The sequence below is a fragment of the Rhincodon typus genome, chromosome 11, assembly GCF_021869965.1.
Source record: "Rhincodon typus isolate 14 chromosome 11, sRhiTyp1.1, whole genome shotgun sequence".
NCBI classification, from domain to species: domain Eukaryota; kingdom Metazoa; phylum Chordata; class Chondrichthyes; order Orectolobiformes; family Rhincodontidae; genus Rhincodon; species Rhincodon typus.
The window spans coordinates 31,589,147-31,604,430 of record NC_063342.1 but is presented as its reverse complement, the minus strand read 5'-3'; the positions used below and the strand labels follow the sequence as shown (position 1 = coordinate 31,604,430).

Sequence of the window (15,284 nt, the reverse complement as noted above, 5' to 3'; positions counted from 1 at the left end):
CTGGTCACCCTACTATATGAAGGATATTATTAAGTTGGAAAGGGTTCAGAAAAGATTAACAGGCATGCTGCCAGGACTGGAGGGTTTGAGCTATAAGGAGAGGCTGAGACTTTTCACTGGAACGTAGGAGATTGAGGGGTGACCATATAGAGGTTTATAAAATCATGAGGGGCATAGATAAGATGAATAGCAAAGGTCTTTTCCCTAGGGTGGGGGAAATTCAAAACAAAAGGACATATTTTTAAGGTGAGAGAAGAAAGGGACCTGAGGGGCAGCTTTTTCCTCAGAGGGTGGTTCATATGTGGAATAACCTGCCAGATGAAGTGGTACAGTTATAACATTTAAAAAACATTTGGACAGGTAAATGGATAGGAAACGTTTAGAGGGATATGGCCAAACACAGAGAAATGGGAAACTTGGTCAGCATGGATAAATTGGACTGAAGCATCTGTTTCCACGCTGTGCGACTATGCTGCTGGACCCGCTGCGTTTCTCCAGCAGTATTGCTTTTGTTTCAGATCTCCAGCAGCCGCAGTTCTTTATTTTGATGTAAAATAGGAATGGGTAAACTTCTTTCAGCCTGAATAATACGTTTAAGACATGATTAGGCCAATTCCACAGGACTGCCCTGAACCTCCAGGAATTGAGGCTTCATCTCCTGAGCCACCTAAGGAAAACAAAAGATGAAAATTTAAGCATTCCAAAACAAACTATCGTTTTCTTATTTTCTCTTAACAATTAACTTATTGGTTATTTTAAAAGATTGGATAGGGTAATAAGGTTATTTGATTGGACAAGATAAATGGAAATGTGACAAACTCCAGGAATACATTTTGCGTAGTTGGCCACTTGGGATCTAAGAAGCCAAAGTCCATAACAGACCATAGGCATCACCCTCAGAGGGAGAAAACTGGTTGTGTGGCTTGAGGGCAACAACTCCACAAGTGAGGTAGGTTGAGGAGGGCAGGATTTCTAAACTACTACAGCCAGGAGAGGGATTGAAACTGCGTTGTATTGCTTCTATTTTGCACCACACTCTAGTCATCTAGACAACGGAGGTAAATCGCAAGACACAAGTTGGTGAAATGTTTTGCAGGACTGAGCTAGTTGTAAACTGTTTTTCTTAATTGTTAATTAAATTAATTTTTGTTTTGATTTATCATCCAGCAAGAGTGATTGGTACTGAAACGTGGACTTGAAAAATACCAGGCCTAATGTATGTTTGAACCAGCATCGTGATTTTGCTACAAGGGACTAGGTGTGCCTATTCCCCCAGATCTTGAGCATCAGTGAACTGTGAAGGTTAGGGTTAATCATTTTGGGACTCCCTCCTACCTGCAAGTTCTATACTAGAGATAGGGTCAGCTGTGAGGGGACCATTAACGAAGCACGGCAGCTGTTTGGGAAGCACCTCTCATAGTAATAGAGCCTGCTCTCCATTCAGCTACTAGTTTTGTCGTGGCCTATGTGACTGAAACTGCAAGGAGAGTTGTAGGTAAACGTATCAACTGTTCCTTACCCTCTTCCTGTTAGGTTTGGTTTTGACATGTAACTTTATTTTTCTCTTTCACTTCCTCTTTTAGCAATAGAAAATTGCCATAAACTGAGAAAGTAGGGGCTTCAGAACTTCAAGTTCCATATTGTTTTACTGTTACAAAGGTTTAGGGAAACTCTGGAGTCCTTAAATGGAAGGATAATGTTGCGTCAAAAACTGTTCCCCTCTCTCTAGCAACTGACCAGCCTTGCTAGGCTGGGGCAACAGTATTCTGGTCTTCAGGGAAATGCCATATGTGGCTACTGATCCATTTAAAAAATAAAGAATTTTTGAATCCTCCTGAAAGAAGTCTAAAGCTTGCAATAATCACCTGAGATCCTAAGCTGACGTTTAACATATCTTCAGGTGGTAGGTATCACATATGCCATTATAAACAGAAGCAATCACGGTGAACAAAAACTTTTCATGGTCCAAATTTTTACTTTTATGTTAAAAGGGTTAATATTATCGTATTTAATAGGGATCAACACCACCATAGAGAATACGAAGATGAAGAAGAAGAACTACCTGAACAGAATTCCGCAAAGCATGACCATCAAGGAGCCTATGATGAAGTTCCTTACGAAAACGAAGGGGAGAACTCTCCCCGTCCTATTGTCAGAGCTCCATTGGCACCACCCAATAAACCTAAATATGTCCCAGAGAATCACGATGTGTAATAAGAGCAGTTTCCTAAAAGTAGCTTTAGTCTAATGGGTAAAATTGGGTCTTAAAATTGCAAAATATAATAGTGAGCTATTGGAACAATTTAATGCAGTAACAGTATGTAGATAAGTAGATAAGTTTTATTTTAAAATAGGATAGCTGCCTTTTCTGGAGTTGTCAACTTTTTTTTTTTTTTTTTTTTAAAAAAGTAACTCTTTAGATTTTGGTTATGTCCTGAAAAGAAGTCCTAAGTATCATTTTCATTTCAAGTCAGCAGTAGGATTTGTTGGGGGTTGGTTAGTTCAGTTGGTTGGACAGCTGGTTCACAACGTAAAGTGACAGTGACAGCAACAGCAACGTTCAATTTCCATACTGCATAAGTCATTATGAAGTCCTACATTCTCAATCTTACCCCCTCATCTGAGGTCGTTCTTGGTAACGAGGGGATCTTCTGGAACACTAGATGGTGACTTTACCTTTTTTTTTAAAAAAGGTTTGTTACTTTTAATTTTGGCCCTTTTTTAAAAAAGCCGGGATATATAATTGTTTAAAGTTATGCTTTAATGTGGGCTATTAAATACTTCAATATAATCGACATCTTGCAAGAATGCCTCATAATCGATGTTAAAAATGAAGCTAAACTTCATAGATAATAATGATATAATTACCTTGGAGTTTGCTTCTCTTTTCCCACACATTTTATGGGAATGGGTAACCTCCTTGCTTCTGAGCTAGATATCCCAGGTCCAACTCCAGCTGGACCTATGGCCAAGTAAATTGCATCCATAATGTGGCCAAACAGGTTGACTATTAACATGTAAATCTTTCCAATACAGAGTTTGGGGTGATTTTGTCTCTGGTTGGGGTGGAGTCAAGGTCTGCCACTTTGCCTAGCCTGTAATAAAGGTTGTGGCACTGTAGACTTGACCTGCCTTCAGGTAGTGAATTAAAAAAAAAGCAAAAGAAACTTGCAACCTTCAGAGAAACAAAGTTTATTAGACAAAAGTAGAGCAAAGTAAGCTTAGAGAGGTTTGATAGAGGTTAAGAAACTTTTGAACAGATTAAGTAAAGGGAAACCAATTCCAGTGCTGAAGGATTGATAACCACCAGGATTAGATTGGAGGTAATTGGCATGAGAACCATATGTAGTGTCAGGAATCACTGTACCAAACTGATCTAGAATGTAATGCCTGAAAGGTTAGTAGAAACTAGGAGAGGGTTTTTTTTTTTGTTTTTTTTTTTAAAATTAGAGTCATGGATTTTGACTAATTGAATTACTCCTGCAAAAGAGCTATCAAAGATTGATGGGCTGCATACCTTTCATTTGTGGCACAATCCATGTACTCTTCCTCAAACATTAAATACTTAGTAGTATCTCAAAAGTAACAAGTGCCTGTTTAACTTGCTTAAAACATGCATGAATTAAAGCATTTTTCAATTTTTTTCTGTAAACAAATATAATAATGTGGAGGTGCTAGTGTTGGACTGTGGTGGACAATGTCGGAAGTCACACGACACCAAGTTATAGTCTAACAGGTTTATTTGAAATCACAAGTCTTTAAAGAGTGCTGGCCCTTCGTCAGGTGAAGTGAAAGCAAATAATGATTGGTATAGAGTCACATGCAGAGGATCCTATTCCAGTCATTTGGTTTGTCTCCAGCACCACTTTATTTTTAATTTTTTGTAATTATCTCTGCCTCAATTAATCAGATTATAGGTCATCCCTTCACTTGCTACTCAGCTGTTGACACTTTACGAGCATTGTTATCACTCTTTAGCACTTGCGGACTTATTATTCAGCCCGTCAGCACTCCAATCACACCATTTGTATGATCTTTTGATCTCTCTGATCATCAATTCCATCAGTGTGTTTTTACTTAATCTGATGAAGGAGCACTGCTGCGAAAGCTTATGATTTCAAATAAACCTGTTGGACCATAACCTAGTGTCATGTGACTTCAAACTATAACATTTGAGATATCTTTTCATGACTATTGTAAACCATCTCTTCATCCTTAAATGCAAAAGTTCATCTGAAATTCCAGGCTCAATTCTTGAAAATATGTCAAATCTTTGTTTTTCTATTTCTGAGCTAATCCTTTCTGCGAGGTAAAGAAAGGAAACAATGCTGATAATGTTTCTCATTTATTATGCTGTCACGTTCCAGAGACTACACTATGCTCAATTGGCAAAATACACGGCCTGTAGCTTAAAGAGGATATGGTCTAGAAAATGGATCTGAATGAATCAGTAAAATGGCTAATCCAAGTTACTCGATCCCCATTCCTACATTCTTCCATTTTTTAAAAAAAAATTTCAGTATCTTTGAAATAGTGTCATTTCAAACAGGCATACTTCTGATGGGTGTCTGTGCTACATGATGATTCTATTTCATAACTGATAATTATATGAAAGATATTTTTTGCTGGGTAACGGTGTACATTTAGAAAAAGTCATTTTGGATTTTCAGCCTAACATTAAAAATTGAACTCCCATTTATGATAGTTGGTGTCTGGAGAGGATTCTGTTTAGCTTCCTTATCTTTATATTCATACAATAATAGACATTTGTGAATAAGTAATAGTCACTAAGTTGACAAATCAGTTTCCAACTGACCTCCTGTTTTTATTTAGCTTTTTTGTTCGGAAAAGCAAGTCATTTTAATCCACTAGCCACAAGAAATTAATTTAATTTCATTAAACATAATTTGGTGTTCATTCATGGTTGGCACTGTGTGAAATGTTTTTGATAGAGACATTCTGCGTTTATTGTGGATTTTGGAGTTCTGCTGCAGAAACTTGAACCTGTTTTCATTGCTGTTAAAGATGGCATCTTAAAATCACTGAATAAGGAAATGAAAAAGAATGGATAACAATAGCAGGTTTCCTCAATGTACAGTGGAGTTAAAAAGGTGGATAATTGAAAATTGCCGTTCTTAACTGCCATATTTTACACAACCATTTACAGATGCAGTAACAATACTGCATTTCTTCCAGGTTGGTAATGTACTGCACAAGTTTATAAAAACTCATTTCAGTGTTGTGTGAAATCCTAAAACAATGATGAATGTAGAATTTCATTAAAAATGGAATTCACATTGATCCCTTGTGCCAATAGAACAGTTAATGTTCAAAAGTAGTTTCACATCTTCAATGAGAGATAGCAAGAACTGCAAATGCTGGAGTCCGAGATAACATTATGAAGCTGGAAGAACACAGCAGACCAGGCAGCTTCACAGGAGCAGGAAAATTGACGTCTCGGGTCAGGGCCCTTCTTCAGAAATGGTGAGGGGTAAGGGAGCTCAAATAGAGAGGAGGGGTGGGGCTGGGGAAGGTAGGTAGGATGGTGATAGGTGAGTGCAGGTAAGGAGTGGTGGGGATTTGTCAGTGGAATGGGAGGGGTGGATAGTGGGAGAGAAGATAGACAGGTTGTGTCAGGTCAAGGAGGCAGGGATGAAAGTGTATTTTTATACAAAGACTTACTGTTTGCCCTAATTTTACTGAATGCATTATGTAAAAATCTTACATTTATCATGGACTCTGTCATTTTTAAGGGAATCAATATTCATGATATCAGAAAATCAGCATTTTGCCATTTAGGCCAATAAGTGTAATTGTTTTAGTCTCCATTCTGACAAGGGAGCAGTTTCATTCAAACATGCTGCTGAAATTGTGATTGTGGCAATCACACATCCATGGTGAGTTTTAAACATTCCATGGAACTCCTGACTTGTAGATGGGAGACAGCTTCCTTTGCATCTCTTGGCATTACCTGAAGGATCCATCAAGGCCTTCCCCACGACCTTACAATCACTTGCTCGGTTCCTCTCTCAGCAACATCACCATCCAGCATGCCCATGAAGGGTTAAGCCTGCCCCTCCTTTCAGAGGGATGGATGAGACATCCCATTTTTATCCTTAGTATTATCTGCCTATAACGGGACTTGTCACTTGTCAACAAGACGTTTTAGCATGACCTTATTTAGATGACTGTATTGACATCAGCAGCTCGAGGTAACCTGGATGCGCAGACATTAACCTACCTTCTTCACCTGTCTGTAGTTCTACCACTTATTCTGCTGAAACTCAAGTGATCCTATTAACACTTCTTACCTTATTTCTCCCCTTCCTCCTCTGGCACCTTCTCTCTTAAATGTCACATCAAAGCAGGTCATTAAAACACCGTCTAACTCAGCCTTGAATACACTTACTCAGTAAGGGAATCAAAGGTCGTGGATATGACAAGAAAGTGAAGTTGAAGATTATCAGATCAGTCATGATCTCACTGAAATGGCCTCTGTCTGCTCCTACATCTTATGGTTGTCTTCTCCCTGTTGAACACCACATAGGAGGAAGCACTGAGGGTGGCAAGGGCAGAGTATGTACTGAGTGGAAGGCTTCATTGTCCAAGAATGGTTTAGTTAACTACTACTGACCAAGCCTGGCTTTCAAGCAACAAATGACTGCATGGGTGCTTTTTAAGCATGACAGCCAGACCACTCGTCCCATGAAGCAATAGCAGAGATGTTGCTGTCTTCCTGCTGTAAGCTTCCTGTGCTTTGCACAGGCATACCTAGTTAGTTGGCCATCGTGTAAGCATACATGAATAGTCATCCCAATCACAAGCAAGAGGAGTGATACTCACTTTTGGTTGTCCAATCAAGCCGCTGCAGCAAAAGAATCCACCCTGTATTGTGGGCTTTAATGGTGGCAGAAGTAGTAACAATTCTGGTTTTCAAGTGAACTGTTTCAATTTAGAATTGATAAGCAATTTCTTCATAAAGACCACAATGGTAATAAAAAACAACTTTCATTTAAATCTTGTTCTGTTTGCTTGGCTGGGTTGTTAAATCACATTTCCTGATTTGGTAAAGGTGCATTAGTTGCTGTGTAAAGTTAGTTAGCACTGAAGACTTCTTAAAACAAACTTCAAAAGTAATCTCAGCTCTACAAATTATCAAACCATAATCAAAATTAAATGGTCGCTAAGTTCAAATTATCATTTTATTTAACAAATTTATCAGGAACAATTTCAAGAACAGTCATTCAGAACACAAAATGAACTTAGTAACCTGCTCCAAAAAAATCAAAATCCCACGTTCGGATGCATAAAATATGCATTGGTGATTTCCCATTACATTGTCATTTGAAAACTGACAAGGCTTAGGCATGTTTTTAAAGTATTTATCTTTTACATTTTAGAAAAAAGCTCTTAGCTTACTATAATCATGCAACTGCAATCTTACAAGTGTTAGCCCTGAAAAACAGCCCAATAGTGGGTTTCAGACTATGACATTATTTATGCTTCAAGTACACATACAAAAAGTTATCACCAAACATCAAAACAAACAGCTATATTAAATGTTTTTCTTTACAACTGTTTTGAGTATTATTGAATATATTTACTGCTGAAATCCTGGTGGTGAGCGAGATGGAAAATTCAGCCATGCAGCCAGAGCACCTCTTCCTCTCCCAAACTGCGCTGCAATAGGATAATCCCTTAAACTGGATGCTGATTCACAGCTTCTATCTACGACATACAAATAGGTATTATTTCAGGGCAAACAACTGGCTCTATAGTCTGTTCAACAAAATAATCATCATTTTGGAGCACTAAAATGTGTGATAAATCACGATCCTCTATCCAGAGATGTTTTAAAAACAAATTGGCTCATTATACAGATAAAACAAATTTGTTTCCTGGTGGAATTTCACTTTCATCATTAGCGCACATTGCAGAAAACACATCTGTGTATTTACTTTTATACTTGGTAAATCACTTTCACTGTTTTTAAATATTTACTGAAATTGATTTTCAAATGTTTGACCAATTTTACAATCAACTTGTTAGGTTTCTAAGTAAAACCTCTATGTCGTCATTTGAAAGTAGAGTTAAAGATCCAGCTTTTCAATGATGGAAGGTTTCAGCATTATTCATCACTTTTGAAATTACATTGTTAGTCATATAGCTCGCCCTTCCATACAAGGCATTAAAGCCTTTAAATCTCTTGCATAAATTTGAAAATTTTCCAAAATGCAGAACTATAGCTGAAAAAGCAATTCATAACCATATGGCTAGTCCAAAAGATGCTTAGGGCTTTGACGTTCATTCAACCAATGGTTTACAGCATTTGGGAAGCAGAATTTTAAATATTTTGACTGTTATGATTTCAGTCCTAATGGCCATTAGTTGGAAATCTATTTTATACTGAAGTAATAATTCTTGTAGTTCCTTTGCACCAAGTTAAAATTTAGGATATTGAAAACAACTCGCAAGTACTCAGGAAAAGAAAAATTCTGCTTACCGCTGGAGACATTTGAAGCTATAGATTCAACTGGCAAATGGATATATTTCCTCAAGTTGTTCTTTGGTTTTACTTGCTTTTAAAAAACAAAAACAGAACATTCTTAAAATGTTGCTATTTTTTCTTAAACATTTCTTTAAAAAAGTTGACGACAGACAGAGAATAATCTGCCTTCCTAAATTAATATTTTCTCACCAATCAGGTGTATCACTATTAGCCATCCTTGGCCTGAGAACTAATGGAAGGATTATCACAATCCATCAGAATAGAGGGCAATTACATTGTCTGAAAAGGTCTGCTTATATTTTCCATTGGAGATACACAAGAAATTGTTTATTATTTCCTGCATTCGATTAATAATGCCACCCAGCACAGACCTGCTAAATCATCACAGATCAGGGACTGAATCTGGAGCCCTTCTGATCTGCATCTGTTTGTATGTTTATATACAGTCAGTTACTTGGTGATTAGTAATACACCTCAATGTGAAGACTTGAGTTTTTCATTTGCACTGTCCATCTTCCTGACATTTATTTTTGAGGCAAAACTATAATGCTCCTTCAAAACTTTACAAAAACACAGAATATGGAATTTTTCAATTTTTAACTTTTCTAGCCTCCAGTCACATGAGGCTTTTTCTTAAGGTTAGTAGAAACTTATGTACTAGCAGCTACAACCTTAAGCACAATAAATAAAATCCATCAAACCCACCCATTAAGTATTCAACAACATTCCTCTTACCCTACAGCACCAAATCAGAAGAGCCACTTAAGTATGGCAAAAGCATTTCTCTCAGAACTGGATCTTAGAGTCTTGGAATGAGAACTATGACCAGCTCTTCAGTAAATTATGTAAAATGATATGGACCAACGTCAGAGTTATACAGCACAGAAATAGACCCTTCAGTCCAAGTTGAACATAATTCTAAACTAAACGAGTCTCACCTGCCTGCTCCTGGCCCATAACTCTCCAAACCTTTCCTATTCACATACTTATCCAAATGTCTTTTAAACACTAACTGTATCCACATGCATCACTTCCTCAGGAAGTTCACTGCACACACGAACCATCTTGTGTAAGAACTTTGCCCCTCATTTCTTTTTTAAAATTCCTCTCCTCTCACTGTAACGTGCCTAGTCTTGAAATGCCCCATCATAGAGAAAAAAGGACAACTACCATCAATTCTACCCATACCCCCTCATTATTTTATAAACTTCTATCAAAGTTGCCTCTCAACCTCCTATGCTCCAATGAGACAAGTCCCAGCCTATCTGGCCTTTCTTTATAACACAAACCTTCTATGTCCAGCAAGATCCTAGTAAATCTCTTCTGAAGCCTGTCCAGCTTATTATCCTTCCTATAACTGGACAACCAGTACTGGACACAGTATTCCAGAAGAGGCCTCACCAATGTCCTGTTCAACCTCAACATGACTTCCCAACTCCTGTATTCAAAGGTCTGAGCAATGAAGGCAAGCATGCCAAGCGCCTTTTTAATGGCGCTGTGTATGTGACACAACCTTCAAAAGAATTATGTACCTGCACCCCTAGGCCCCTGTTCTACACTACCCAAGGCCCTACCATTAATTGTATAAGCCCTCCCTTGTTTGTTGTACCAAAATGCAATACCTCACATTCATCCTGGATTCTAAAGGAAGCCTCAAACATGCAGAAACAATGCTTTGCATATTCTAAATTTACTAGTCTTTTTTCTTAAAAATAACACTCATCTTTAGGAAGTCAAGATGATTATATATAGAGTTTCAAAGTATGTTTTTCTATTCAAGAAACACATTCCCAGCTCAAAGGCTAAACTGTGGTGCAATTTGCATTGCTGCCATTTTGTTCTTCTAAAAAGGGGAAGAACAACTTGATTAAAAAACCTTTGAATTTTGCCAAGTATAATTTGTTCAAATACCTAACCACAAAATAACTTTAGGTCAGAAAAACTGATTAAAACTATTGAAGAAATACCTGATAGTAGTTGTCCAATACTAGCACTTTAGGGTTCAACTTTGTGCCATATGTCAACTCTTTTTTTGGGATGTGTGCTGAAGTAACCTCAAATTTATAGATGGAAGCCAAAGAATCACTGATACAATACCTGAAGTGTGCAATAAAGATGATCAATATTTTTGTAAAAAAAACTGAAATACCAGCATACTACAGATCCTTGACTGGAAGTCAGTAGTACGTTAACAAACATGGAACAAAAACCAAAGCTGGTGGGAAAGCTTAGCAGATCTGGCAGCATCCGTAAAGAAAAATCAGAATTAACATTTCGGGTCCAGTGACCTTTCCGCAGAACGTAACTCTGATTCTTCTTCACAGATGCTGCCAGACCCGCTGAGCTTTTCCACCAACTTCAGTTTTTGTTCCCGATTTACAGCATCCACAGTTCTTTTGGTTTTTATTTTGCACATTAACAAAGAATGTTGTAATGAATTATTGATACAATACAAAAAATGTAGTCAAATGCAAAAATTAGTACATATTACTGCACAAAGTAATTCCATTAAAGTAATTCTGTCCAACAGAATTCATATTCTTCAAATATGAATATACAGGTAAATTAATAGAAACAAGAAACCTTTCAAAGTTAATCATATCAACTTTAGTGCCCTAAGTAGTAGGCACAGGATGCGGAATTATTTTTCACAAAGTGCATAATTATCAGACTTTGAAAACATTTTTAAAACCATTTCCCAGCTGAAAATGCACTGATGCATTCTTCGACCTCTCATGAGAGTCATGATTCTGAGATATTCAATGGAATTATTGCAAGAGAAAGTCACTGGCAAAAAGAATATTTGCAGTACCGTACATAAAAATGCTTATTCACAAATGCCTTTAGATGAAAATAGTGCTGCAAGATATAGGAGATAAAAATGTCTCACCAATGCAAGGCATATCATAATACGTAGGAATAACGCATGAAATGTTGTTAAAGTGACGCAAGCTCCTAAGATGCTAGAATTTTATTAACTACGTTACCCATGTTTTACAAAGAACGTGTATAACCAGCAAATTCTCCTGAAGAAAATGTGAGGATCTTACTTACGCATATTTCTTGGTTGTTGCTAAGGCACAGTACACAATGTCATGCTCATCATGCCATTTGCATCTGAGGGAAAAAGTAAACCTTTATAGGTTTGACAAATTCAAGGATTACACTTACACTAAGACTTACTGAAATTTAACATTTCTGTAACATGATATTACATCATGCTGAAACGTCAGATAATACATTGCAAGCTGTCGATCAGCCTGCCTTTGAAACCAATATCATTTCATTCACTGCAGGGATAACAAGGTGACATTCACAACTGCACAAGTTTTAACAAACCAACCTGTACTAAGGCACGGTGCACGGCATCTGGTACGGAGGGAATAAAGTAATTTAATGTTGGATACGAAAAATAATTTATTGATGGAGGTTGAAGCAACATACTGCAGGCTGATTCTAGGATTAGTGAACTAAATGAACAGTACCATCCTGAACTTGTAACAGAACAAAGTACAGCAAACTTTTTATTAACTAGCATCTATGAGAACAGAAACATGCTCCTCAAATCACTAAAAACGCAGTAATAGAAATGTAATACAGGGGTATGCACACTAATACTTCATTTACAGCACAAATACTCCAATTGCAGTACATAGTGATATCTGACACAAATTTTTGCTGGTTTATCAAAAGTGCTGGTTAAAACAAAATTTGCTGTAGAACACGTTAATTTTTTGCAACATTTTTTGGGAATGCAGTACTGGAACAGAGGACAGCTAAGAGCACAGAAGGAATAGGAAGTATATTCTTTGCATCAGTTCCAAATTAGTTGCAAGTATAATAATCAGTTCCCACAGCATGACAGAGAAACACTTCAAATGACAATGCAACCGTTGTAACCAGACTGACCTACAAGGATTTGCAAGGGCAAAAGAATCATCTCCAATGCATTTCCAGAAGTCAAGGACAGCAGCCTTGCATAAACATCACAGGCTTCTTTCCTACACTAAGTGAACGGCTGATCAAATGAATCTCATGGAAGTTAGTGTATTATGTTAAATTACATAATGGCGATGGCGTACGTGACTTATGGCTTCCTCAAACTCTTCAAACATTAGACAATGTGTGCGTTTGCTGCAGATATGCTACATTGAGTATTTTTCCAGCTAGCTACTAATTAGTGATGACTGCAATACTAATTAACCTGCTAAAAAGATACAGAAGACATTACAAGACTTCTGCTTAAACGTTGTGGTTGCACTCAAAATCATTGTGAAACATAGATTAAGCCAGAGTTATGTTCCTGCATTTTTGCATGGAAAATCGTACAAATTGAAATACTGTAAAGTACTGTAATGACTTGTGTAGTACTGAGCATTCCTACCTGGAATGACAAAAAACGATGACTAAATATAAAGAGATAGTAAGAACTGCTGATGCTGGAGTCAGAGATAACAGTGCAGAACTGGAGGAGCACAGCCGACCAGGAAACCTTCTTCAGAGCTCCCGACCTGAAACATCAACTTTCCTTCTCTTCTGGTGGTGCCTGGCCTGCTGTGTTCCGACTAAAAATAAACACTTTGCAGCAGAAAACTGTTTTAAAATTGACGTGGTGTACATTCCTAATTGCCTACATTTGTAAACAAAACACCCAAAAAATACATTGTATTACAAAATGAATATTTTAAATTTACTTGATCAACCAGTTTTAATTGACTGGCACCATCTAGTGGCATGGTTTGGTCAGTGTGGACGAACTACATGCATTGACCAACACATCTGCCACTGGGCAGAGGCCAGGACTTCATTCCAAACTCCAAAACGTACACAGCAGATTTGGAGGTTTAGAGGTAAGAACTTTAGAGTGTAAGACTTTAAAGGTTGGGAGTGATGCAAAGCACGATTGAGGACAGGAACAGAAGAAGGGGAATGAGGGAGCGTAAGTTTGAGGAGAACATATGCCACCTGCTGTCAAGCTCAACGTCTGTGTGAAACAAAAACTGAACCTCAATATTAAACAAATATGCTGCCTTATTTTATGACCAATATTGAAGTAAAACAACTGTAAATCAGAATTTATGTGGCTGCACCTGCGATTTTGTGGCGATACTATGGCTTCAAGAGGTTTCTTTGTACTTTTTCTAAAAAAAAAAGGTTGAGATAGAGGTAACAAGTGGTCTACTCAAAGCAAATATAAAACACTTGGAGAGGCCTTGGATTTTTAAAAAAATTTGGAACAGCAGCAGCCTGAATGGGTGGGGACAAACTTGCACAGAACAAGGATTTTTAGTTTTAGTTGACTGCAGTGGCTAGGGTCTTAAAGCTGGATATGGAAGCTCTTATTCCCCTCTCTTTGTTACAGCTAAAAGCTGGGATTGTCTTCCTGCTGCCAGAATTGCACAGATTTTTTCTTAAAAAACAGAATTTGCCTTTGCCAAAAAGGTATGTTTATGGGATATTACTATATTGAAACAGTTCATTACAACAGTTATATATATTCTAAGCATTTTAATAGTTACACTTAAGCCAATTCTTTTACTTTGTCTGTATTTTAACTGTAGTGTAAAAATTAAAGTGCGTTCTGCTTAAAGTCAAAGTAATTTAACCAATCCAATTGCTTCTAGAATGTAACGCCTTACATTTAAGAAAAAGTTAGGGTCTTGGCTACCTTAATATATTCTGAAGGAGTTTAGTCAGGTCCATAACAAACTGAGGACTCTTGTCAGGAAGAGTATCTTTAATTCCACGTTGGGTTTAGGATTATTGGGCTCAAAGACAGTGAGAAGTTGGCGTTAGCATTCTTTTTGCAGGTTTTGAATTCAGTTAGTTTAGTTAGGGTGTGCCTTGTGCAGTAATGGCACTTTCAGTCAATAACAGTTTTCAGGGGGTGGAAGATGTCACTTTGGGAGTTTTATAGAAAGTGAGAAAGAAAAAGATTTTGGAATTTGCAGACAAGCTGGAGATGTGGTTGCCTTTTACCATGAAAAAAGGGGGAGGTAATTGCAGCAATAGCTCAACATGTACGATTGCCAGAAATGCCATCAGAATAATTGGAAATGGCTAAAATTCAAATGCAAATAAAGCAGCTTAAACATGAAAAAGAAATGAAACTGTTGGAATCATGATTGAACACTGAAGAAAGGCTGAAAGAGAGAACAGCTCCAGCTGAGGAAGAAGGAAGTAGCAGCTCTGGAAGAACAAAAAGAAAAAGCCCCTAGCAGAAGAAAGGGAGAGTTTTTTTTTAAATTCAGAAGTTAGAAATGAAAACTCAAAGTCGATTTAAGATGGCAAAGGTAGGGGTGAACAGTAGGAGCACCGATGAGGACAGTGGTGGAGAACAATCCCATCAGTCAAAGGCTTGATGAGGATCTGTTTAAATACGTCCAAGCATTGTCAAAGTTCGACAACGGTGTAGAGGCCTTTTTCAATTCATTTGAGAAAATAGCTAAACAAAATGGATGGTGTCAGTGTAGATATTATTGATTAAAACAAAGTTGTTAGGTAGAGCTGGTGAGGTCTTTGCATCAGAGGAAATATCCTGGGAGAATGAGGTGAAAAAAGCCATCTTAAGAGCATATGAGCTAGTATCTGAAATTTACAGACATCTTAGGAATCTAAAGAAAAAGGCACATTGGTCAAAGATACAGAGATAGTAGGAACTGCAGATGCTGGAGAATCCGAGACAACAAGGTGCAGGGCTGGATGAACACAGCAGGCCAAGCAGCATCCAGCCTCTCTGCTCCTATGATGCTGCTTGGCCTGCTGTGTTCATCCA

At 37.6% G+C, this 15,284-nt stretch overlaps 2 protein-coding genes across 6 annotated transcripts in view; one reads left to right on the top strand and one right to left on the bottom strand.

The window, feature by feature from the left end:
- LOC109928691 (cell surface A33 antigen) overlaps nt 1-4,921 on the top strand; it is a 34,445-nt gene extending 29,524 nt beyond the window's left edge. For both annotated transcript variants that reach the window (XM_020528643.2, XM_048603258.1), the window contains exon 7: nt 2,016-4,921. In XM_020528643.2, the coding sequence (XP_020384232.2) occupies nt 2,016-2,214 (199 nt within the window). In that variant the 3' untranslated portion in view covers nt 2,215-4,921. The remainder of the gene's footprint in view (nt 1-2,015) is intronic.
- Nucleotides 4,922-7,172: 2,251 nt separating this feature from the next.
- LOC109928692 (protein maelstrom homolog) overlaps nt 7,173-15,284 on the bottom strand; it is a 30,961-nt gene continuing 22,849 nt past the window's right edge. For 3 of the 4 annotated variants that reach the window (XM_048603254.1, XM_020528644.2, XM_048603255.1), the window contains exons 9-12: nt 11,564-11,626; nt 10,477-10,606; nt 8,504-8,579; nt 7,173-7,728 (exon numbers count right to left, since the gene is read on the bottom strand). In XM_048603254.1, coding sequence (XP_048459211.1) covers nt 7,601-7,728; nt 8,504-8,579; nt 10,477-10,606; nt 11,564-11,626 — 397 coding nt within the window. In that variant the 3' untranslated portion in view covers nt 7,173-7,600. The remainder of the gene's footprint in view (nt 7,729-8,503; nt 8,580-10,476; nt 10,607-11,563; nt 11,627-15,284) is intronic. The other variant, XM_048603253.1, reaches the window with a different exon arrangement.